The 27,285-nt window shown below is 40.1% G+C and overlaps 1 protein-coding gene across 1 annotated transcript in view; it reads right to left on the reverse strand.

Annotated features, from left to right (window-relative positions):
• Window positions 1-11,866: 11,866 nt before the first annotated feature.
• tacr1.S (tachykinin receptor 1 S homeolog) overlaps window positions 11,867-27,285 on the reverse strand; it is a 132,066-nt gene continuing 116,647 nt past the window's right edge. The window contains exons 3-5 of the mRNA XM_018255192.2: window positions 19,166-19,316; window positions 16,600-16,793; window positions 11,867-12,897 (exon numbers count right to left, since the gene is read on the reverse strand). Of these exons, the coding sequence (XP_018110681.1) occupies window positions 12,603-12,897; window positions 16,600-16,793; window positions 19,166-19,316 (640 nt within the window). The 3' untranslated portion in view covers window positions 11,867-12,602. The remainder of the gene's footprint in view (window positions 12,898-16,599; window positions 16,794-19,165; window positions 19,317-27,285) is intronic.

The following is a 27,285-nucleotide window of genomic DNA, read 5'->3' on the forward strand; positions in this document are numbered from 1 at the left end:
CACCCATGCAAGTCCTGCACTGAGCATACATGTGACTGGATTGTGAATTTAAATGGTTACACCCTTTTTAGGAGGGACAGAGGGATTAAAAAGGGTGGAGGAGTGTGTTTGTATGTAAAGCCTGAATTAAAGCCATGCGCTAAAGAAATAAAAATAGCTGGCACTGGTGAGGGTGTAGAATCACTCTGGGTAGAGATTTTGACTGGGCAAAAGGTTACAAAGAGAATTATCATTGGTGTATGCTATAAACCACCTTGTATAAGTGACGAGTATGAAGCCCAGTCTACTCTTGCAGATACAAGCGGCTTCACAGCTGGGTCAAGTTGTTGCTATGGGTGACTTCAATTATCCAGACATTGACTGGGGTAATGGGGTTGCTAAGACAGAAAAAGCTAGTAGGTTTGTAAATATGCTGAATGACAACTTTTTATTCCAGCTCGTTCAAGAACCTACTAGGAATAACTCTCTTTTGGACCTTGTAATAACTAACAATACTGAACTCATCTCTAACATTTGTGTGGGTGAGCATTTAGGGAATAGTGATCATAACATGGTCTCCTTTGAGATTCTGTTGCAGAAGCAATTCTATAAGGGAGTAACTAAAACACAAAATTTCAGACGTGCAAACTTTGACAGTATAAGGGCATCTCTGCAACATATTAAGTGGGAAATGCTTTTCACAGGGTTAAACACAGAACAAAAATGGGAAGTCTTTAAAATGCTGCTTAATAAATATACTTGTCAGTATATTCCACTTGTAAGCAAGGAACGTCGTTGCAAAGCAAAACCTTTTTGGTTCAATAGAAGCGTTGGTGTTGAGGTGGGTAAGAAAAGACGTGCTTTTAAGGCTTTCAAGTTAGCTGGTACAGCCGAAACATTTATAAGGTACAAGGAGGCCAATAAATCATGCAAAGAAGCTATAAGGAAAGCTAAAATTGCTATAGAAAAGATATTGCAGCAAGCAGTAAAAAAAATCCAAAATTATTTTTTAAATATGTCAATAGTAAAAAAATGAAGCAGGAAGGGGTGGGACCCTTACTATCAGAGGGGGGTCAGCTGGTTGATGAAAACAAAATAAAAGCGCAGATTCTGAACTCGTATTTTTCATCTGTCTACACAAATGAAGAACCAATAAGTGAAGGTTTCCTTCTTAACACTCCCAATTCTAGTAATACAACTAATGATGCATGGTTCACACATGAAGAAATTCAAAAGAGACTTGAACATGTTAAGATTAACAAAGGTCCAGGGCCAGAATACAGATGGTATTCATCCCAGGGTAATTAGCGAGCTTAGCTCTGTGATTGCCAAACCTCTTTACTTAATTTTTCAGGATTCATTGAGATCTGGCATAGTGCCGAGAGACTGGCGAATTGCTAATGTGGTGCCTCTATTCAAAAAAGGATCCCGTTCTCAGCCTCAAAACTATAGGCCAGTTAGTCTGACGTCAGTATTAGGAAAGCTTTTCGAAGGGTTAATAAAGGATAAGATACTGGACTTCATAGCAAATCATAATACTATGAGTTTGTGCCAGCATGGTTTTATGCGTAATAGATCTTGCCAGACTAACTTAATTTCTTTTTACGAGAATGTAAGTAGAGACCTCGATTCTGGGATGGCAGTGGATGTGATTTACTTAGACTTTGCTAAAGCATTTGATACAGTGCCACACAAAAGGTTACTGGTTAAATTAAGGAATGTTGGCCTGGAACATAGTATTTGTACCTGGATAGAGAACTGGCTAAAAGATAGACTACAAAGAGTGGTGGTAAATGGAACATTTTCTAATTGGACCAGTGTTGTTAGTGGAGTACCGCAGGGCTCTGTACTAGGTCCCTTGCTTTTCAACTTGGAGGTGGGCATTGAAAGTACTGTTTCTATTTTTGCAGATGATATTAAATTGTGCAGAACTATAGGTTCCATGCAGGATGCTGCCACTTTGCACAGTGATTTGTCTAAACTGGAAAACTTGGCAGCAAACTGGAAAATGAGGTTCAATGTTGATAAATGCAAGGTTATGCACTTTGGCAAAAATAATATAAATGCAAGTTATACACTAAATGGCAATGTGTTGGGAGTTTCCTTAAATGAAAAGGATCTAGGGGTCTTTGTAGATAACACGTTGTCTAATTCTGGGCAGTGTCATTCTGTGACTACTAAAGCAAATAAAGTTCTGTCTTGCATAAAAAAGGGCATTAACTCAAGGGATGAAAACATAATTATGCCTCTTTATAGGTCCCTGGTAAGGCCTCATCTGGAGTATGCAGTTCAGTTTTGGACTCCAGTCCTTAAGAGGGATATAAATGAGCTGGAGAGAGTGCAGAGATGTGCAACTAAATTGGTTAGAGGGACGGAAGACTTAAATTATGAGGGTAGACTTTCAAGGTTGGGGTTGTTTTCTCTGGAAAAAAGGCGCTTGCGAGGGGACATGATTACACTTTACAAGTACATTAGAGGACATTATAGACAAATGGCAGGGGACCTTTTTACCCATAAAGTGGATCACCGTACCAGAGGCCACCCCTTTAGACTAGAAGAAAAGAACTTTCATTTGAAGCAACGTAGGGGGTTCTTCACAGTCAGGACAGTGAGGTTGTGGAATGCACTGCCGGGTGATGTTGTGATGCTGATTCAGTTAATGCCTTTAAGAATGGCTTGGATGATTTTTTGGACAGACATAATATCAAAGGCTATTGTGATACTAAACTCTGTAGTTAGTATAGGTATGGGTATATAGAATTTTAATTAAAAGTAGGGAGGGGTGTGTGTATGGATGCTGGGTTTTCATTTGGAGGGGTTGAACTTGATGGACTTTGTCTTTTTTCAACCCAATTTAACTATGTAACTATGTAACTATTAGAAGCAGTGAGCTAGGGCTACAAAGGATTATAATTTATATTAAGAAAGAGCCAACTTAAACAGAGGCATCCAGAAGCCTAGGTAAATTATACACATATGTTTATTACCAATTGTGATTTGCATACAACTCCTGTTGAACACTAATATAATTTTTTTCAAGAATGCTCTCCCATCTTCTATTCCTCATATGGTATATTAGCTTTGCATCCCCCATGTATAATGACAGACATATGGATAGAGCCACAATTTCATTCTTAACATCTGCCCCTTGTGCACCCTTGCTGTCATATGAGAATAAAGATGAAAAATAGAAGGAAAGAAAGACGAGAGTATATAAAAAGAAAAGGCTACTAGAAGAATAAGGTGAGCGATAACAGAAGTAAATTTAGTCTGGAGAGTGGGTCGGTTGTCTAAAGTTTCAAGGTGGGCCCCTGGTTTAGTGAAATAAGGTGCCCCCATACATACAGATATTGGCTAGTGATTCTTAACTGAACATTGGTCCATGTATGGTCGGGTGAGATGAGTGGAAGCCCCCATTGGCTAAAGACCTCACCAAATCATCTGTACATCTATAAGGTCTGCCCATGGCAACAGCACTCTGTCTTCCAATCACTGGACTGATGGATAAACAAACCCAAGTGGGGAGGCATATTTGGCAAAAGGTCTACTGGTTTTGTGACCCGCCTAAGCATATACATGCCTTAGAATAAGGAAAGCAAATGCTGAATTTCTGCTCTGATTGGTATAGAAATTGAACTCCCGCCGTTTTGGTAGATCTGAGAACTAACATCTTTTTATCTGTCAGATTGTGACCTCTGGACTTGTTAAAGTCTTTCCTTAACAATATATTGTGCAGGGATGTAGAGATTCCACCTTTCCTAGGACATCACTTTTGTTGTCCGCATTTTTAATCTTGCGCTGTCAGAAAATCTAATTTAATGCAGAGAACATTTCATGTCACTTACTTGTTGAACATCTGAGTATTTATGTGAGCACTAAATTCAGTTCTCTGAATTTCCTCTGAAAGGAAAGAAAGGAACCCTGGTCTAATTGAATTATAGCCAATCAATGAAACATTTGAAACAGCAAAGCCTAATTTAATAAGGTGTGTTTACCCTCAAGCTTTTCTAAATGAAATCTGAATGAGGGATTCACCAGTGAAGTGGCAAGACCAAGGGCTACAGGCTGCAGGAGGATATCATTTTATGACTTGTCAATGACTTAATAGTTAGAAATAAAACATCCTTTTATTCCTTTTCCAGTCATATATCAGTAACAAACGTAACAAAAACCCCAAGATTTAGGAAACTCATCTAGCCAACCCCAACACTGTAGAGGGCCCCATGTAAATAAATTGTACCTGAACTGCTTTACAAATCCCACCACAATCCCAGAAGTCAAAGACTTGACTTGCTGGAGGTTTTTGTTTAGCAAAATGCCGTTTTTGTTCATTATTTCATCATGCTCAAGGGTTTTCTGGAACAAAACAATAATATCATATAATTCCAAATGACATTATTTTCTTCCATCAGTCATTTGCAGTTGTTTTGTCCTCAAGAGGATCAGCCGAGTACATATAATCCATAATTCGTTAACAGATGCCTCAGGCAGGATGCTGGGATTTATTTTAAAAGGAGCCACAAGAAAGATCATGTATGAAATAAGTAGTGCAACAAATGCCACCCATTTTAAAGAGTTTGGAAATGTTAGAACCCCCCTGAAACCATTTATGTACCCAACCTATGCTGTTTTCTGTTTCTGTTCTGTTCATCGTTTGTTCCTTTTATAAACACTTTCTCCCTTCTCTGTAATGCAGCGTCCCTCTCCCCTCACAGACATGACTATTATGAGTTAACTTGCTGAGGGGTTTAACAGAACAGAAAAATAACATTTGTTACATCATTTTCTGTCTAAGCTGCCAAAGGTAACTTGAAATTTATCAGCTTTTTAAGATGATAAACCTATCTCTAGTGACCAGATATATACCTTTGCCAAGTTCTGCAGGTGACCTTTTCTAATCCGCCCAAGTATGGTCTTTCTCTGCCAGGATTAAAGTTAAATATCTACGTGTCCCACCTACGGTGCCATCCGACCTAATCCCTTCTTAGCTGCCACAGCATTGATTGAAGAGGGCCAACCAAGATATTTTGATCTACACTGATCACTCAGCATATTAAGCACCAACTGAATGATAAAGGAATCCCAGTCCCTAGGGCAGTGTTTCTTAACCTCTTTTTCAGGGGTTTTAAAGTCATTGGTAGAATTGGATTGGTGACCCAAATAATAATATAAATCAAGTTATGCACCATGTCTTTGTTACAAACCTCCAACAATACTATCAATAAGAAGCACCTTCCCTACATATTATACTTTTAATGATGAGGACTCTACAATAAATCCCTTTGTCCTCTAGAAATAGTCCCACGGCCCATATAGGATAGACAATAAGATTTAAATCACTCTGTCCTCTAGAAACAGTCCCACGGCTCATACAGGTTAGAAGAGAAGATGTGTACCAAAAGATTTTTGTCTTCAATAGAATGTCACTTAGGAGTAGGAATTAGGGATGCACCGAATCCAGGATTCGGTTCGGGATTCGGCCTTTTTCAGCAGGATTATGATTCGGCAAAATCCTTCTGCTCAGCCGAACCGACTCCTAATTTGCATATGCAAATTAGGGGTGGGAGGGAAATTGTATGACTTTTTGTCAGGAATTAAAAAATGTTTTCCCCTTCCTACCCCTAATTTGCATATGCAAATTAGGGTTCGGATTCGGTTCGGTACTCGGCCGAATCTTTCACAAAGGATTCCAAAAAAGTGGATTCGGTGCATCCCTAGTAGGAATGCATTGAATCCACTATTTTATGATTCGGCTGAATCTCAAATCCTTTGTATACCAAGCCACATTTACACCCAAATTTGCATCTGTTAATTAGGTAAACGAGAGGGAAAGCAAAATCTTTAACTTTTTTGTTTGTGTGACAAAAAGTCAAGTGATTTTTTTGGATTTGATATGGCCAGGCACTTGAATTTGGCTGAATCCAAATCCTGCTGAAAAAGACAGAATCCTGAACCGAATCCTAGATTGTTTGCATCTCTACTGAAGATACTCTTAAATAAAGGCTTGGTTCCTAATAGGACACATTTAAACATAAAGCTACTGTATGCCTTGTTGTTAGAAATGTGCTCTCAAACCATAACCCCTGTTCCTTTAATACCCAAGCTACCAATTAAAGAGTGATATCATTTAGTAAGATTATAAAGAGATCCAGTATGGTTCATGCAGATCCAGCAAAGAACTAGTATGCATCATTTCAGTTTCCATGTTGTTTACTCCCCAGAATATACTGAAATAACACAAAAATCACACTTACGGTATATCTTAACCAATAACCACACTGTTAGTGTCATATGTCATTGCTAAATCATCTACAAGACTTAAAGGGTATGTAAAGGCAAAAAATAATATCCCATTTTTACTTTCTTTAATGAAAAAGAAACCTATCTCCAATATACTTTAATTAAAAAATGTGTACCGTTTTTATAAGAAACCTGACTGTATGCAGTGAAATTCTCCCTTCGTTTACTGCTGTGGATAGGAATTGTCAGATGGTCCCTAACTGTTGAGCAGGGAAACAATCATACTTATGAACAGCAGGGGGAGCCCCCGCCTTACTTACCAGCCATGCAGAAGTCAAGCAGCTTTGTTTATGATGATCCCTAAGCAGCCCAGACCACACTGAGCATGTGCATAGTCTTAGTCTTGCAAAGATGTGTAACAAAGTTACAAGATGGTGACCCCCTGTAGCCAAATTTGAAAGCATAAATTATTTGTTTGATTAGGCTTGTGGTGCAGCAAGTTTATATTTAGTATACAAAATACAGCATTTCTAGCCTTATTCTATTTTAGACTTTACATGCCCTTTAAGGCGCATGAGTTTGATTTCAGCTAAAACAAAAGTACCTGGCATTAGATGCCTGTAAGCAACAACGCTGATGCTTTCAGCCTGAAAACGTATCTCAATCAACATAGTCGGAGGGAACTCTTTTGGATGCTGTAATAGAACAAGATGGGCTGATGGAGTATGGAGGATTTCAGGTTTTGTTGTTGAATCAAACTTACCCAATGCAACCAGCTTGATGAAACAAGACAATTTATTTGTGAAAATACTGCTTTTGTTTTAAGAGTGAAACATTTACATAGTTAAACAGTCATACTCGATATACATCTACATCACAGCTCATTGCGAACATCACAAAGCTAAACAATTACACTGTGTTTATCACGATGGTGGAGTGCATGAAAGCCAGGGTGCTAGACTTTAGCAAACATATATTGATTAACACTTGAAAATGTGTCGGAAAAAATAAAGGACCAATCAGTTTGCTCCATTCTATCATGAATTTATTCTTCAGAAGGGTGAAATCTCAATCATGGAGCTTTCTAATTGGCTAATAGTTATGGATACAGTTATTCACAAAATAAACTAAAACATTTTTAGATGTTGCTATTCCTCCAAAAATAAATTTGAGCAGAGCAACAAAATTGGAATATTACAGGGCTGCCATTTGTAAGAATTTTGTGGTTGAATAGGGATTCACGACCGCAAAATAAGGGTTTAAAGCTGGCCATAGATGTTGAGATTTTTAAAAGATCAGATCCTGAGACCAATATCTTCTCAGAACGATCGTACGATCGTACGAATTGACCATCAACTAAAAAGACCAATTTGGCAGGAAAACAAAGGGGAGCTGCCTGCTTGGCCCTGCAAACATAGAGAGATTGCACTGGGGCCGACAAAGATTTTTTGACCTGGCCGATCAATTTCCCGACAGATGTCGGCCGAAAAATCGTAAGATGTACGATCGTTCGAATACCACTAACCGCAAGATAATTTCGAAGGATTGGTCGGACTTCCCTAAAATCGGTCGTTCGGCAAGAAGAATCGTCGCGTCTATGGGGACCTTAAGAATCCATCTGGTCCAGCCATTTCTACAGCCAACATCCAATAGAATCTGTATGACGTGGTTGGGCACTATGAATGGCAAATCAAGAGAGTCTGTGCGTAACTATGTTTGTGTGATTGGTGAATCTAATTGTAAATGCTAATTTACATAAGTAATATTTCCTCCACACAATGGCCATAAATGTAACTAGGGATGTAGCGAACCGCCGATAATGTGTTCGCGAACGCCGTTTGCGAACACCGGCAAAAAATGCGAACAGTTCGCGAACAGTTCGCGAACTTCGAACATCCGAAAATCGTTCGATTTGAACGATCGAAGGATTTTAATCGTTCGATCGAACGATTTTCGTTCGAATCGAACGAAAATCGTTCGATTTTAGCGCCCGAATGGTCGAATGGTCGAACGATTTTGACGCGAACGCCTATTGGCGAACGTCGCGCGACGTTCGCGAACTTGCGGCGGACGCGAACAGCCGATGTTCGCGCGAACAAGTTCGCCGCAGAACAGTCCGCGACATCCCTAAATGTAACATTCCTTTTAAAGCTTTTTTTAAATGTTCTTTTTTCCGTAGTAAATTAAAATGAATCCATATTCTGTACGCAATAAGGCCTCTTGTTGAAACATGGGCAGAATTTCAATTTTTTTTTTAAAAAAAGAAAAAGGCAAATAATTCACCTCTTATTATAGTTTTCTCATTCCAATAATAAAATCTGATAGTGTCAAAATGTTGGAAGAAGATGTGGAATGTGTTGAAAATTCGACCCAAGATAAATAATATTCCATCAGTTTCATCCCCAGTATCTTTTACTTCCACTTTTTATCAGAGACTGGCAGACATCAGCACGTCAGCTGTTGTAGAAAACCCTTCCCAACAAGTCCAGTTGTAAGTGATACAAGTGCAGAAGCACTCAGTGAAGCTCTCAGCCTGTAATTATCCTTTTCTCTCAGTAGGGTTCCTTTATAAATTGGTAGGCAAGGTGCAAAGTGCAAAATATTGGCACAATCAGCCTTATTTCACTTTCCAACTTAAATTAATTGCAACAGGCCTCTGTGCTTGTCATCTGCATGAATAAAGTGCTACCTGCATTTGGCAGAGCTGCATTCATGAAGTGTAGGTCAAACTTAGGCTTCCCCCCTCCTACCTCCTACTTGGACATCATTGAGACACACATTAGGGAGCAAAGGCACACACAGGCCAAAATGGGGCCTAAAGAAGGCAGTAAGGGTGACTTGCACCTAGTCTTGCCACATTTCTTAAAACCTAAATCTAGGCAGATGACATCTCGAGGTGGAGTCAGTGGAGGCACTACCGGGGAAGCAGGGGGTCCAGTACCTGGACCCGCACCCCCTACGAGCATGCCAGCAGTTTGTGAGAGTGAAAAAATGATTAAAAAAAACGCTTCCGGAGGGGGGTGGGCTGGCCTGGCTTCATGGTCTGCACCCGCGCCCTGCCTCCTCATAGTTACGTTACTGGGTGGTGTCAAGGGGGCAGAATTACTAAAGGGCGAAGTGGTTAGCACTAGCAACATTTCGCCTGAAATGCCATCCACAGGGACATTGCCAATTTACAGGTGTAGGCGACAATTCACTACCGAATGGGACCGTCGCTATCGTTTGTTCGCACTCTATCGTCAGGCAATCGTTACTCCGCAAATTCAGTCGAGTGCGAATTTTACTGAACGTTACCTCTTTCGCTAGAGTTGACTTCTTCACCTCAGACCAGGCTAAAATGAAGCTAGATCTCCGTCAATCTAAAATGAAGCTAGATGTTCATCAATCTTATGTCACTTACATCATATCCTGGCTGCCAGAAATGCATTAAAGTTGTAAAAACGCTGGCGACTTTTCCTTTTTTTAAGCAGGATTACCCGCAAAAGTCCCAACTAAAGTTTTTTTGGGTTAACATTTTTCCCCAGACATTTGAGGGGCACAGAACATTCATTTTAGGGTGGGCTCATGTCTAGGGCATTAGAGGATCTCTTTTGTCTTTATTCAGGTTCCTTGGACATTTGTAATCAAAAGTGGCCACTTCAAGCATTTGCACCAACATCTCTAATAATAACCATACGACTTTAATGTACCCACCCTATTCAAATTAATCTAAGTGTAAGACGACTAACGAAGTTTCGCTAGGCAGAGGCAATCGCTAGCGTCATTTCGCTTTGGAAAAGTCACCAGTGTTTGGCGCCCAAGAAACAACTTTGCATTTTAGTGAATTAGGGTAGTGGTAACAAACTTTTGCCTGGCGAGGTGGCACGAAGTGTGGCAAAGCGTTCGCTGGGGACAATTTGCCCTTTAGTAAATCTGCCCCAAGGTATTTAGTGAGCGGCCATGTTATATCAGAGATGGAGCCATTACACAGCCGCCAGTGATCCATATGCACTTGCCACTGAAGCTGTGCAGTGGGCACGTGGCAAGTCCTTCTTTACTTGCTGGTCGTCAAACAGTAGGAGCTATTAGAAATGTGAATGTGTAGATCTGCACTCTTTCAAGATGCGACAAGTTACCCTGCTCTGGAATTTTCCCTTTTAATCTAGAAGGCACTGGGTGGAGCTGGTGGTGGATGGAGGGAGTGATAGTGATTAGGAGGGAGTAATAGTGGTGTAGTCACAAGTGATCCACAGGACAACTCTTTATATATGTAGTATTATTAGGTGGGTCCAATTTATATCTTTTTTGCGTATTTAAACTACATATATTTCTGGGAAATATACATTTCCATTCATTAATTGTCTGTTATTGCAGACATAAAAGCTGTACAATTTGTAACCAGTCTATGAGGCCATCTGCTGGTTTTCAGTCTAGTTAAATATTTTGCAAAGAATAAATATGGCAGTCCTGGAATATTTAAAAAAAACACTGTAATTACACTGTAAGCACACTTTTATTTTTCACATTCATAGTAGTAAAGACCCTGTTATAATTCCATAGACGTGTTATAGCTTTTAGTTCATCTTCGCTATGTGAAGAAGGTTTGTAAATGCTTGTGCTAATCACATACTCTTAAACTGAGGATAAGCAGTAAATCATTTCCCTGATTAAATAATAATACTTTTAGGTATAAACAATATAAGTTAGAAGAGGATGTCCAACTATAGGCTTCAAATGCATTGACAGGCCAGGAGTTAAATCTATATCTATATATCCTGCATAAGTGCTAATAAGGGCACTAGTGATTCAGACATTTCTTGGACTCACCAGTGCTTAATGGATCAGTGCACACCTCCCAAAAGTCATAGTTTTTGCCACTCCTGGTTTATTGAATAAGGTGGTCAACTAGAGAAAGGCATTGCCAAGGCAGTTTGGGATGGTGTCTGTTTTAATGAGGCCAAAGCCTCCATAAAGCCTTGACATGGTCAAGCCTGTATCTATTATTTTAAATAGTTTGTCTAATACCTGACCCATTGATGCCCCTGCGGCCTGGAGATGGACAGCTCTGCAATAGAAGAATGACAATGACCATATCAGGAATACATTTCTAAGACGTCTCTGCTTCCTTTACAGGAAAAATATATATTTATACTTTTTGTCACTGGCACCTTCACAGTAGTTTTGTACAGCAGGAAACTACAGAAACAATCATAGTGGTGGATGATGTTAAGTAATCAATAACATTCATTATTCTTATTAAAAAACAAACAAACTGTGCTTGAAAGTCATTGCAGTGAAATAATAAGGCAGAAATGAGGCATTCGATACATCCAATCATAATATATATGTCGAGTTACTCTCCGTAAACCAACCTTCCAATTACCGTATATACTCGAGTATAAGCCGAGTTTTTCAGCCCCCAAAATATGCTGAAAAACTCTACCTCGGCTTATACTCGGGTCAAGCTCAAAAACGGTCGCCGGAGCCTTAGAATAGTAGCCGGCGCCTAAGAATATTCGCCGGCGCCTTAGAATAGTAGCCAGCGCCTTAGAATTGTAGCTGGCGCCTAAGAATATTCGCCGGCGCCTTAGAATAGCAGCCGGCGCCTAAGAATAGTCATCCAAAAATGAGATTGAAACTTACCAGAAGCTGCTGCATTTCTCGCCCTCGGCTTATACTCGAGTCAATAAGCTTTCCCAGTTTTTGGAGGTAAAATTACTTACCTCGGCTTATACTCGGGACGGCTTATACTCGAGTATATACGGTAATAACACAAATATAAACAGTGTACATACAAATGTGCGTTATTTCGAGAACTCAAAATGTTGGCAGGCAAAAACTTTGTACCAAAAAACAGTAATAGTAAAAAAAAAAACGTTAACATTGAATAAATATCTTATTGAAGATATTTAAAAAAGGAAAAAACACTTTAAAATGTTTGCAGAAGTGAAAGTGTGCCTCCCCTAGCTAGCATACTTTGAGTACCTTTGAAATGCTTTCCTTAAAACTAACCAGCAATTTGATGGCCAAGCATCCAACAAGGCAGTTGGACGTGTAAAGTGTAATTAACCAAAAGCTCTGAGTTAATATCTTGAGAATGTGTAAACATCACAGTGGCTGTGTATGGGGTATAGTATTTTTTGTTTAGAGGTAAATGGATAATCATCCACTAATGTCACTTAGTTGAAACATTCTATGTAGGTGGCCATTTCTCCTGCCACTAGATTAAAAAGCTCTTCCTGGTGTAATTAATAAATGTGAGAGTAAGGACTCTGGAGTAGTAAACAAGCTCTCGTTCACTTTCAGCCTGAAGAAGGTAGAAACTGATCGGAGCACCGTGCTTCAGGAGACTTGCGGCAAACCGCAAACGGGATACCCAAGACCAAGGATGGATGGTGTCTCGTTTATGAAAGATTATTGGAGTAAAAGCTGGATGAGTTAGACATAGTCTTATAAACACTACGTGAGGAACCGTTGGAGGTAAGATCCAAAGACAGACGTTTAATGCTCTTCACAGTTTCCTCTGCTTCTTCATCATTTGCGCTTAGTACAGACGAGACGGTGGTTTCGATACGACTGATTTTGTACATGCTGCTCTGGGTTTGAAGATAGCGTGTGGATTTCATTTCCAGACCTTCATACTCACCAGCGTGTATAAATGGGCACCAGCGAAATACGTGCTTAAAACCAATGCGGAACCTACAGAAGGAACATCAAAGCAAGACAAAAACATTAGCTTCATTATTCTCATTTCATCATAAGCGGCAGCAGCGGATCTTAGCGCATCTTGTGCACATACACTTATGGCAGAATCGAAGGCAGAATTTATTTAAGGTTTCGCTCTCCAATTCAGTTTTAAATGGGATGTGAATTAAAGTACAGTTGCTTATAGTGTTATATATAGTCCATAGAGATGCTGGCACTCTCAATAAACCAGTCACGTGCCTGGATGCACATCGGAAAGCTGCAATCCACACCAAAAGGAAAGGATCCACACTCACAAGGTCTTAAAGATAATAAAAAAAACTTTATTAAAGGGATACTGTCATGGGAAAAAAAAATTTTTCAAAATGAATCAGTTAATAGTGCTGCTCCAGCAGAATTCTGCACTGAAATCCATTTCTCAAAAGAGCAAACAGATTTTTTTTATATTCAATTTTGAAATCTGACGTGGGGCTAGACATTTTGTCAATTTCCCAGCTGCCCCTGGTCATGTGACTTGTGCCTGCACTTTAGGAGAGAAATGCTTTCTGGCAGGCTGCTGTTTTTCCTTCTCAATGTAACTGAATGTGTCTCAGTGGGACATGGGTTTTTACTATTGAGTGTTGTTCTTAGATCTACCAGGCAGCTGTTATCTTGTGTTAGGGAGCTGTTATCTGGTTACCTTCCCATTGTTCTTTTGTTTGGCTGCTGGGGGGAAAAAGGGAGGGGGGTGATATCACTCCAACTTGCAATACAGCAGTAAAGAGTGATTGAAGTTTATCAGAGCACAAGTCACATGACTTGGGGCAGCTGGGAAATTGACAATATGTCAAGCCCCATGTCAGATTTCAAAATTGAATATAAAAAAAACTGTTTGCTCTTTTGAGAAATGGATTTCAGTGCAGAATTCTGCTGGAGCAGCATTATTAACTGATACATTTTGAAAAAAAAATTTTTCCCCATGACAATATCCCTTTAAAAAAACTGGAGACTGACATTTCGGCCTACCCTAAGGCCTTTTTGTGGCCTTGCCACAAATTTGGGCCTAATGATTCAGGAACTCTGAGTGCTGAGTCATTGCTGTGGAAATATATATATATTTATTTTTTTTAACTTGGTTGCTTGTAGCAATTTCAGGAGAATAATTGTACCACTGACCCATTGACTAACTGAAGCCACTTTGCCATTCTGGACTAAAAATCAAAAATAGGACCTGGCATCAGGTACACAGAGGCCCAAATAGCACCCACCAGCCTAATAAATAGTGGGTGCCTATGGCATCTTACAGCAGCACCTCCATTTGCCAGAACCCACAGATTGCCAGTCAGTGCCTACACTGTGCATAAAAAGACCAATATTCTCTGGCATTTCTGTACTTTGATTAAAAATGGGCAGTATGTAAATAAGGGTTGAGGGAAAGTAAAATCTTAATGAATTCTTCAGATACATTAAGGGTAAATATTGAAACATTTGTGGAATCAGTACATTAAAAAAAATGCAGCCCCCCTCCCTACAGCACTTACATTTTTGGGTCTGGAAGGGGTCCATGGGGGTTCACATCCCTAGTGCACTAAGCAGAATTGCATTCTCTGCACTAGAAGAACGGAATTTCAGGATCTTAAAGTTACAAGGAGCGCCTTTTGCTGCCCCTGGCAACTGCTGGGGTGCTACCATCTGAGGTGAGATTTTCAATTCACTTCATTGGTGCAGCACCCCTGGATACTGACACTAAAAAACTACTCTTTAAAATCAAGTTAACTCTTCAATATGAGTTTTCATTGCTATGGGACTACTGTTGCACAAATATGGCAGTCCCATTTATAAATTAACACGGGGGATCAGATTGGCAATGTGAAAGCACTGGGCAAATACTTTTATGGCAAAATTATGAATAGCATGGAAAGACAAATTTATGATAAGTATAACAAAAAAAAAAGAGATGCTGTCATGGGAAAATATGTTTTTTTTTTCAAAATGCATCAGTGCAATAGTGAAATAGTGAATTTCAGCACTGAAATTCATTTTTCAAAAGAGCATAGTTTTGAAATCTGAAATATTATCAGTTCCCCAGGTGCCCCCAGTCATGTGACTTATGCTCTAATAAACATGAGTCACGCTTTACTGCTGCACTGCAAGTTGGAGTGATATCATCCACCCCCTTGCCCCCCTCAGCATTATGGGAAGGTAACCAGATAACAGCTCTCTGGTATATATAGGAACAGCACTCAATAGTAAAAAGCCATTTCCCACTTCAGTTACATTGAGTAGGAGAAACCATAGCCTGCCTGAAAGCAGTTCTGTAGTGCTGCACTGGCTCTTTCTGAAAGCACATGACCAGGCTACATGACCTGAGATGGTGCCTACACACCAATATTACAACTAAAAATGTGCTTGTTGGGTTAGGAATGAAATATAGATCATTAGTAAGCTAATACTTCTATAATTACTGGACCACCCTTCATCTGAATTAGTGACACATAAGTATATTTTCCGTATATCAGGCAAGACGTTGTTATTTGAATACATTGTATTATATGGATAGATCAACATCACTTAAACAATACAAGGCCTGGTAGTCTATACATTCCAGAAGAGAGCCGGTGCCCAGCAGCAGGTGGGTGAATTGGGGTTGCAGAAAGGGAAACACATTTGTTTTCTCTGGTTTCTCTAATGGTCTCGTTCAGAATACATTACAGTGAATAAACTGATTACAGAGATTGATTGTGGTGTACAAAAGGATTGCTTGTACCAGACTAATCGTGTTCAGTTCCATGGGTAGTTATGCAGTAAATCAAATCAGGACAAAGCACTTGTATTATTCTGATACAGAACATTTTTTGCCAATGCCGCATAGCGTATTAAAATTCTATGCCACTGTTCTGCTGATATGTTTGGGGACTTCCTCAGCTTATGTAGACTATATGGAAACTCCCGGGTGTATTCTATATATACAAATATACAGCATTTCTCAGAAAAATATACCCTCCCCATTTACAGAATATTTATAGGATACAGTTGTAGCATAGCAGTTCTGAGTTTACATGAATGCAACTGATTCGTTTTACCCATCCATTCCCTTGTTCAAAATAATGAATAGAGATTGTGCTGGAAAAACATTTGCCTATTGTTTATGAATCTGTTTTTGTCTTTATTCCTTGAACTAAACATGGTAAACAGAGTAATTGGAGTCATTCCTAAGGGTCAGGGCACACAGGCAGATTCAGGGAGATTAGTCGCCCGGCGACAAATCTCCTCTTCTTCGGGGCGACTAATCTGCCTGAACTGCCTTCCCTGCCTTCCCGGCTGCTAAAATGTAAATTGCCGGTGGGCTGACACACGGAGCAATTCGTTTTCCGAAGTCGCCTCACGAGGAAACTCGTGGCGACTTCTGGCAGGAAGGCAGTTCGGGGAGACTAGTCACCCCGAAGAAGAAAAGATTTGTTGCCGGGGAACTAATCTCCCCGAATCTACCTGTGTGCCCTGACCCTTATTTGGACCTTGTGTAGTAGATAAATAGATTACCAGTAAAAATTGCTCTCCCAAAGCCCTTTGTTGTGACTGTTTTGTTAGTAAGAGCTCATTATAAGGGGGGGGGGAGTAATCTGTGCACCGGTAATCAAATTACTTCTACTTACTTACTAATTACTTCTACTTATTTGCTTCTAGTGAACCCAGCTAGTGTGATTTGTTCAGTCTCACCTGTCATTCAGACAACAATAGATGATGGGGTTGTACATGGTAGAGCTCATCCCAAGCCACATAATTCCTAAATAGAGTTGCTGATAGAATTTCTGGCTCTGATTGGGTAAGAAGAGCTGAAGCAGGAAGTAGATGTGATACGGTAGCCAACAAATTGCAAACGTGCAAACTACGACGATCATCATTTTCACAACCTGAAAGATATAGAAAAGAAGGTCAGTCTTTCCCATAGGGACCCCTCATATCAGAATCAGTGAGGGGATTTTGGAAACTAGTTCTGCAAACACAGGTGGACAATAATGAAGATTAAGGGAGTAGTGATGGGCGAATTTGGCGCGTTTAGTTTTGCCAAATGGTGAAAAATTTGCTAAACGGCGTCGGTGTCTCATTTTTGACACCGCCATCTTGCCAAAATAAATGAACGCTGGCTTCCATTTTTTTTGGATGCAGCGGTTTCGCAAATTTATTCGCCGGCGGCGAATTGAGGGAATTTGCCGCAAATTTGCGCCTGGCGAATAAATTCGTCCATCACTATAAGAGAGTCTTAGCCCCCCCAAAAGGGACCATCTTCTATACTATATATCCATATACTGTATAATCTAAAATGGAAACACTTCTATCACCCACCCAAGATGTCACCCACCTCCAGTGTCGGCAGAGGAACAAAGATTATGACGCAAACAGCCCTTAAAGGAATTGTTCAGTGTAAAAATAAAAACTGGGTAAATAGATAGGCTGTGCAAAATAAAAAATGTTTCTAATATAGTTAGTTAGCCAAAAATGTAATGTATAAAGGCTGGAGTGATTTGATGTATAACATGTCAGTCAGAACACTACTTCCTGCTTTTCAGCTCTCTTGGTTTACACTGACTGGTTACCCTGGCTACCAGGCAGTAACCAATCAGAGACTTGAGGGGGGGCCACATGGGTCATATCTGTTGCTTTTGAATCTGAGCTGAATGCTGAGGATCAATTACAAACTCACTGAACAGAAATGTACCATGTGGCCCCCCTTCAAGTCGCTGACTAACTCAGAGTTAGAGAGCTGAAAAGCAGGAAGTTGGATTCTGGCTGTTTTATTAGACATCTGTGCACTCCAGCCTTTATACATTACATTTTTGGCTAACTAACTATATTAGAAACATTTTTTATTTTGCACAGCCTATCCATTTACCCAGTTTTTATTTTAACACTGAACTGTTCCTTTAATGCAATTATAGTTTGACTCCTATAATATAGATATTATGCTTAGAGGTCATTTCTGTGTTGATAAGAATGAGGCATTAACTGGAGTTCAAAGTGTGAACTTTCTACCTTCTGCTCTTAAGGGTGGTGGCAGACATAGCTACTGGGGGAGATTAGTCGCCCAGCCACAAATTGCCTCTTTTTCGAGCGACTAATCTCCCCTAAATGCCTTCCTGCTGACTAGAATTTAAATCGCTGGTGGGATGGCACTCGAAATGCTTCGGCTTTCCGAAGTCGTCCGAAGTTTCCTTGTGAGGCGATTTATATTCTAGCTGGAGGGAAGTCATTAGTTGTCTGAAGAAAAGGCGATTTGTCACTGGGCGACTAATCTCCCCCAGTAGCTACGACTGCCACCCTCCTAAATGCTACTTTTAAAGAAAAGAACTAAAGTGAAGTAGGGCAGAAATGTTGTACATTATGTTTTTGGGTTCTGTACCAGCCCACGGCAACCACAGCCCTTTAGCAGTAAAGATCTGTGTCTCCAAAGATGCCCCAGTAGCTCCCCATCTTCTTTTCTGCTGATTCACTGCACATACTCTGTGCTGCTGTCACTTACTGAGCTTAGGGACAGACTCACAAAATATATTGAATATATATGATATACATGTCACAATATAAGGCTGAATAGCAAATAATGATTGTTTCAGAAACCTGCATATTAAATTTAGCATCAGAAGCATCTAGCATGAGCTGATATGACAAAATCTCATTTTCTGCTTGATTATATGCCATGACCTCTAAGCTTTCCCTTACAGATTTTTGAGATTTTCGGTCTAAAGCTAGCCATCCATGGACTGCTAAAGGCTCCCTCCACTGTTCCTTTAAGGCAGTGCTGACAAAACTTGTGGAGGGCCTGCTGGGGGGCTGGGACCCACAACAAGATATTTGTCCTAGCCCCACCTGGGTCTCTTCGATCTGCACTTTATCATGTTCTTTATCATGTTCTTACAACTGTCATGTCACAATGATACACCCATCATGTCTGACGTTTAGCATTATTTACTTAACATATTACATCTGCTGAATGTGCACTGTCTTGTCTTGTCCCTGCACTGTGCTGTCCTGTCTTGCAGGAGTTGCATATTTTTGCACTTTTTGCATGTTGTCCAGTACATCTATGTTGTGTGTAGCACCATAGATGTACTGGACAACAGTTGTTTCACTGTGTACTGTACAAATGTATATGGATGAAATGACAATAAACTCACTCTTGACTCTTGACATCAACATTTCCAGCAGTGATTTTGCCCATCCCCAAAACATTAGGCGGAGGGGTCGCAAGTAGAGGACTAGGACCAGTGAAGTCTAAGGTTTTACTCACCTTGCGCTTGGCCACCACTTGCTCATGATATCGGTCTGAGGAGTCACCAGGAATCTCACTCGCCCAAAGGGTCTTGCCAATAAACGTGTAGGAGCAACCTATCACCAGGAGCGGCAGGAAGTAGATGAGACCAAATACTAACACTTGATACCTGGAAAGATAATCAACATTAATGCACCTCAGTAGCTGTTATGTTGCATGGGTTCAGAATATATTAGTGCAAGTTCAGTTCTATATGTATCAGTACTGGTACCAATGCATTGGCAACTAGTGTCGGACTGGGATGCCGGGGGCCCACCAGAATACCTTACCACTTTCCAAACTATTATTCCTCCTCTACTCACTAAACCTCTTTATTCTCCTAGTCTATTATATCTGCTTATTAGACGCTATTGTTCCATTATTAAGCCTCTTTTTTCCTAAAAAGGAATAGGGAATGGCCATGAAATAGGCCAAATGGTTAGAAGCAAGAGGGCCCACTGACACCTGGGCCCACCGGGAGTTTTCCTGGTATCCCAGTAGGCCAGTCCAACACTGTTGGCAACACTCTGAGTGCTCAGACATAATTGCTTGCATACATTTCGTTGTAGGGAGTTGTATACATGTTTGCCGCATGTAGGCCCGTGTATACATTAGAGACGCAGCACAGATGGATGATTATATATTAAAAACTCTTTCTGTGAATAAACAGGACATATCTGCATCAAGCCCCCTGTATTGGTTTTAATTCCAGAATGTTTGTACTTTATATTTCCCCTATATACTGCTTTTTTATACTACATCGGGGTGAAGAATATAAATGGGAAATATGTCCCAATATTAACATTTTACAAAATACCGCAGAAGGAGATTAAATTATCATCTACTAATTTACTTTACAGTAACGCTTAAAATCATACTGACATGTCTAAACTAATGGCCACCTGACTCTCTGGCAGTAAACGTCTCCTAGTTAGGGATGAGCAAAATATTTTGCCTAGTTTCAGAGCCCATAGACACTAATGCATAGTTAAAAAAAATTTGTAGCAGTTTGAAATGGGTCAGACTCGCCCATCCCTACTCCTAATTACAGTGCTTGACTATAAGAAATAGCTTGCCATAGACCTTGTTACCAAGGTGGACTACATTACAGGCATGGGATCTGTTATCCAGAAACCCATTATCCAGCTCAGAATTACAGGAAGGGCATCTCCCATAGACTCCATTTTAAGTAAATAATTCAAAATTTTAAAATGATATTCTTTTTCTCTGTAATAATAAAACAGTAGCCTGTGCTTGATCCTAACCAAGATATAATTAATCCTCATTGGAGGCAAAACAATCCTACTGGGTTTATTTAATGTTTACATGATTTTTTAGTATGGACATGAAAAACAAAACATCCCTATCTGTAGAATTTCACTCACTATGAAGAATGGTGGGTCCAGATGCACATGCCCCCGACCTTCAGTTGAAGAAGAGCAAACACACAACCATGTAGAACAAAGGCTGGTACAAACCGGACCTCAGTCAAAAATGTAGCAAAAAATATTAAATCTTATCATGTTACAAAAAGCCTGACGTGTTTCTCGCACCTCCTGGGCACTTAATCATAGTGAAACAATCCATAAACACAGTATCTAAGAATCAAATGGCCAATCACAAAGAGTTTGGCTGCATCCAATCATATTACACCAAACAAAGTGCTGGACCAAAACAGCATAAAAAAGTTTTTGTATATACAAAACTTTATACATCATCACATGAAAACACTTGAAAGCACTGCTATCAATAAAAATGAGCACATTTGGATTCAGACTTTGGATTTTCTCATGCCCTTCAGTTGAAATTCATATCATATCATCAGACACTTTGTGAATCCAATGTTCACTGTCAAATAGTCCTTAATAATTGAATTGTGCTTATCAGGATTTGTTTTCAAAGAGTAATGCTTGAATACAGTGCTGGGAAATGCACGACGAGGATACTTTGGCTCATTTTCAGAGGCGACTGTTTTGTCAATGGAGAATAAAATCAATTGCAATGGTTCTTTAACTAGCAAGTAATGACAAGTGACAAGACATTTCCAGTGTTTCATGGAAAATCAAAAGCCCTCAGAGTCCCGACTGTGTCATCTTTGCTTTATCCTCCACAGCCATCGGAAACGTTTGTGAAATTTTCATGGCCAATTTGAGCTTTCCTCAATGAGTTAAACAGCCCTTAGCTCCCTTCCCAGTTGATCCTAAAAGTTAAGAAGACCCAAGGAAGCAGCCGTAGGCAATTGTGCCTTTAAAATGCCTTTAGTAGAAAAGTATGCAGAATGGTTAAATATTCCTGCTTTGCTAAAAACAGCTCTCAGGAGAAGAGGCATCTTTACATTGCATTACCATCGATTAATATGTCAAAAGTTTCCAAAGGCTTAGAAGAAAATAACTTTATCATTAATCAGTTTTTTTAACCAGACAGAGGTGTGTTAATCAGTCCCTTACCACCCTACCAAAGCACTTTGCAGTGCCCAAAGGCCAAACAATCCATTTTCTGAGCATAACTTTGAGGATTAAAATAGGCATGGCTTCTTCGCTGTCTCTTCTTAGTCTTACACAAGCCTAATCATTAATTCTGGACATTGTGTTTTTTTTTATCTGCAATTAAAAAGCTATGCTGCTCTATAAACCTGATGGCACATCAGTCACTTTTATAGTTCCAGTTAAATCACAGAGTAAATCTATGGGATGTGACTAGAAATTTGCTAAAAGAAGAAGTGGCTGTTGCTTGGGAAAATTCGGCAGAAATCCCGTCCGCAGGGACATCGGCAATTTACGAACAGGCATAGAGGACAATCTGCTAGTGAATGAGACCATCGCCAGTGTAGTGTTGCGCCCTTTCACAAGGTGCATTTTCGCTCAGGAGAACAATCTTACTCCGCAAATTCACTAAAGTGCAAACGTTACCTCTTTTCGACCAGAGTTTCCTTCGCCAGATTAGACCTGGCGAACTGATAAGATGAAGCTACATCCTCCTCAATCTTATGTCAGTGACATCATATCCTGTATGCTAAAAAGTCATAAAAACTTAATAAACACTCGCCTTTTTCCATATTTTAATGGGCTCATGTCTAGGACATTAGAGGATCTCTTTTGTCCTTATTTTGATTCCTTTGGCATTTGTAATAATAAGTGGTCACTTCTAGCATTTGCACCAACACCTCTAGTAAAGACATATATATTACCTACATTCTAGTAAATTAGCATAGTGGTAGCGAATTTGGCGCGGAGTGTGGCGAAGCCTTCACAGGCGAAAATTCGCCTTTTAGTGAATTTGCCCCATGGAGCCATAAGGAAGGTGATGTCAATTAAAGACACATTCCCTATATGATCTCGAGGCAAGACTTTGGAGCAAGAATACAAACACAGAATGCATGTCTGGGAAACTTAAATGTGGCACTAGAGATCAATGATAGAGGTGAAAGTAATGGATCAATGTTCCTTTAAAGAGACATTTACCTGTAATAAAGTCAACCTCCTGTTTATCTACATTACTTATATGAACTATATTTAGAACTTCTAAGGTGCCTGCAGATCCACTTGATTTGCAGAAATAGAAGTTGAATGTCCAGACATTAGGGGGCATTTACGACTGCACTACACAGCGCCGCTCATTGCACTTCCGCGTATTTGTTCTTGTCCCCACTGTGACTCCCTTTGTAACTAGCGTGCAGTGAGCTTGTTGATACGGACTTGCATCAACGGATGGTGCAATGGCAAAGGAATCAAGTGCAGACATCGTTTTGATGCCAAGCTCTGGAAATTATGACATTGGAACATCTGGTGCCATTAACTGCACTGGAAATTTGGGAAAGAATGCTGTATTTTTGGTAAATACACTGAACTTGTGCTCCTATTATTTTCCATAAGCATTTATCAAAGAAATCCAGTGTCTTCCAAATGGCCAGGCCTGGATTTATGGAAAGGCCACCAAGGCCTGGGCCTAGGGTCGGAAATCCACCCAGCTACATCCAAATTGGTGTGGGGCTGCTCATGAAATACTATAGTTTATTAAATTTCCCATAGCCAATTCCCACTGCTCCTGACCTACATGTGCACAAATGAAGGGGAGGAGACAGGGGTGACGAACGGCAGGGGTCCTAGGGTAAATAGCGTGCCGCGCCACTCAGGGGCTCAAAGCAAGCCGGCGGACGCGGCGTCGGCGTAGCCCGAGTGCGCATGCACAAGGCGGCGCTCGTGTGCACAAGCGCAAGAAAGATGTGGTTTTTCATCTTCTTGCGCTCCTGGTGCGAGCGTGCATTCGTGCGCATGGGCAGGAGCGCAAGAAGATGGAAAAAACACAGAGAGTCAGGCACTGGTCTGAGGGTAGGCGACAGAGGAGGTACATGCCTGGTGCCCCTCCAGCTTTGCGCTGTAGGCACGTGCCTACTCTGCCTACCCCTAGTTCCGGCCCTGAATGGCATAATATCTGGTGTTGAGTGTGATAGTGTTGCATGTGCCCAATTCTTTAGATGCAATGCACTGTGCCTAATGACGCATGGCGCTGAAAGAACCTATTCCTCTGTGTCTATAGGTGCAATAGCACTTGATTTAGAACGGGAGGTACAAAGCACTGAGTGAAGCCAACTATATGGAAGTGCAAAGAGTGCATTTTACTTTAATGAATTGGATTTTACGTGCATCTGACTATCGAGCAATTTGTGCAAATGCAGTAGTGAACGTAATTAACCCTTACTGTGTTTCTGTTTTGCAGGAACCAGTACCTGCCTCAATTAACATTCTAACTGTAATAATTCTATAGATCTATATGTCTGCACCTTGTCAAAGCCTGTCATTTTCATCATGATTTCATCAATACAATTTGGGAATTTTTGCCTCTAATTATTGCCCGAATGCTCTGCATGGCTAAAGATTAATTAAAGCTGTTGCTCTGCAGATTCTATACGACTTCTATTCTACTACTTTTTACACAGGCCGCTATCATGAGCACTAAAGTGAAAGTGCCCAAGTGCTGACATTATGCCGTTTAGGCCAATTATGGTGCTGTACCAACATCACCAATACAGTCACCCAACATGACATCATGTGACAAGTTGCTCTGGTTTCATACTCACCCTAAATACCCTCACCATTCCCTACCCACAATGCCGTGCTGGTCGCCACAACCAGAGGTGCCACCCATCCTGATGCTGCATTTTTGGATGTGGCATTTCAGCATCAGAAATGTGGTACTTCTGGAAATGACGTTCCTGTTATAATAAAAGGGTGATGGCTGTGATTATCTATCCCCTATTCTGGGACATGACACCAAAGAGAATTATTGGCAGGCAGCTATAAGCCATGATGCAATTTGTGAGATGATGAAAATGTTACTGTACCTGCCAGTATTCCTGACTGCTACTGTGACATTCCCACATACTCACATACTCTCAGTCATGCCCCCTGTTTATAATGACATGAAAATTATATTGTTTATTCATATATAAAAAATACAATGACTTACATAGAAGCCCAACATGTTTATGAGTTATGCATTACCCTATGTAGAATAAAATATGTGAAAATGTTGGACTTCTGTGTAACCTTATTTTTATAATAATTTCAAGATACAGTATTAGCAGTTTTTTAAAGGGCATGTAAAGGCAAAAATATAATATCCCATTTTTACTTTCTTTAATGAAAAAGAAACCTATCTCCAATATACTTTAATTAAAAAATGTGCACCGTTTTTATAAGAAACCTGACTGTATGCAGTGAAATTCTCCCTTCATTTACTGCTGTGGATAGGAATTGTCAGACGGTCCCTAACTGCTGAGCAGGGAAACAATCATACTTATAAACAGCAGGGGGAGACCCCACCTTACTTCCCAGCCATGCAGAACTCAAGCAGCTTTGTTTATGACGATCCCTAAGCAGCCCAGACCACACTGAGCATGTGCACAGTCTTAGTCTTGCAAAGATGTGTAACAAAGTTACAAGATGGTGACCCCCTGTAGCCAACTTTGAAAGCATAAATCATTTGTTTGATTAGGCTTGTGGTGCAGTAAGTTCATGTTTATATTTAGCACACAAAATACAACATTTCTAGCCTTATTCTATTTTAGACTTTACATGCCCTTTAAACTAATACAATGAGTTTAAAACAACAGCACCCCCTGCTAACATTTATCAGTTCACTGATACTGAAATTCCCGAGAGAAGCAACATCTTGTTATGTCACCCTGCTTAGAACTGACCAGAGAAATATCAGATGACTTTTCTCTGCTCACTAACTTGATTTTCTAAACAGAGCAACAGCATAAGGGCTCTTACACACGGGCAGTTTTACCTGCGCTCCCCTACGTTGCACTTTCTTCGATTCAGCCGCAGGGGAGCGCAGGAATAGACAAACTCAATTATTGTGAAGGCGGCTGTACTCAAACAGACGCATGTCTGCGCCGAACACAGGTGAAATGCAACATGCTGCGTCCCACCTGCAGCCTTCACAATAATTAAGTGCATCTACTCCTGCGCTCCCCTGCGGCTGAACAGAAGAAAGAAAATGCAGGGGAGCACAGTAAAAACCACCAATGTGTAAGAGCCCTAAAACATTTTTCTCAGAAAATGTATCTTCAGCAGACTGTAGGAATTGGCCGAAATGACTACCAGTTTGTGCTGCTATTTAAATATGCTATATATGCTTTATAAATATATTTTGGATTTTTTTTCAGTTAATACTCATAGGGGCAAATTTATCAAGGTTCGAATGGTAAATTCGAATTCTGCAAAAAAAATGTTGTGTCAAAACTCACAAATTCGAATTCAAGGGCACCGAATGTAAATTCGAATGTGAGATTTATCACACCTTGACCATGGAAACCGTTCTATTCGCCACCTAACACCTGCCCAGTTTATTTACAAGTCAATGGCAGAGGTCTGTTGAACTATTTCAATATGTTAATTGCCTTTCTGACATTTGAGCTTTTTTTCGTAGTTAAACTCGATTCGTGTCGAGACTATTAGATCGAATATTAGACGTTCGTGTTTTTTCATAGCTAACCTCCCATTCCAGTTGTGAGTTTATTCGAATAAAAAACAAAATTCACATAAATTCCAAATTCGACCTTTGATAAATAACCCCCATAATGACAGAGAAGAGGCCCAACCACTCTTGTCCTTAGACCACTTCTTTCCCATCTCCAAAGTTTGGTTTTTGATTAGGGAACTGATGCCCTTAGTAGATAATACATTTGGTAAAATGTTTTGGTTTTTTTTTAATTTATTTATGTCAGGGATGTCTAACATATGTCCGGCTACAGCTGAACAATAATGCACCTCTGCATCCAACAACCCTATGGGCATACATAATCTGGAAACCCATTCTCCAAGAAACTCCAGATTACAAGAAATCCATCTCCCATAGAGCCTATTTTAATCAAGTATTTTTTTTTTTTAAAATGATTTCCTTTTTTAGTCCGTTATAATAAAACAGTAGCTTGTACTTGATGGTAATTAAGCTGTATGAATCCATGTTGGTGACAAAGCTATCCTACTGGATTATTTTAATGTTTAAAGGGATACTGTCATGGAAAAATATGTTTTTTCCAAAATGCATCAGTTAATAGTGCTGCTCCAGTAGACTTCTGCACTGAAATCCATTTCTCAAAAAAGCAAACAGATTATTTTATATTCAATTTTGAAATCTGACATGGGGCTAGACATTTTGTCATTTTCCCAGCTGCCCCTGGTCATGTGACTTGTGCCTGCACTTTAGGATGGAATTACTTTCTGTCAGGCTGTTGTTTTTCCTTCTCAATGTAACTGAATGTGTCTCAGTGGGACATTGCTTTTACTATTAAGTGCTGTTCTTAGATCTTCCAGGGAGCTGTTATCTTGTGTTAGGAAGCTGTTATCTGGTTACCTTCCCATTGTTCTTTTGTTTGGCTGCTGGGGGTGAGGGGTGATATCACTCCAACTTGCAGTAAAGCAGTAAAGAGTGATTTAAGTTTATCAAAGCACAAGTCACATGACTGGAGGCAGCTGGGAAATTGACAATATATCTAGCCCCATGTCAGATTTCAAAATTAAATATAAAAAAATCTGTTTGCTCTTTTGAAAAATGAATTTCAGTGCAGAATTCTGCTGGAGCTGCACTAT

The sequence above is a fragment of the Xenopus laevis genome, chromosome 3S (genome assembly GCF_017654675.1).
Source record: "Xenopus laevis strain J_2021 chromosome 3S, Xenopus_laevis_v10.1, whole genome shotgun sequence".
In the NCBI taxonomy this organism is placed as follows: domain Eukaryota; kingdom Metazoa; phylum Chordata; class Amphibia; order Anura; family Pipidae; genus Xenopus; species Xenopus laevis.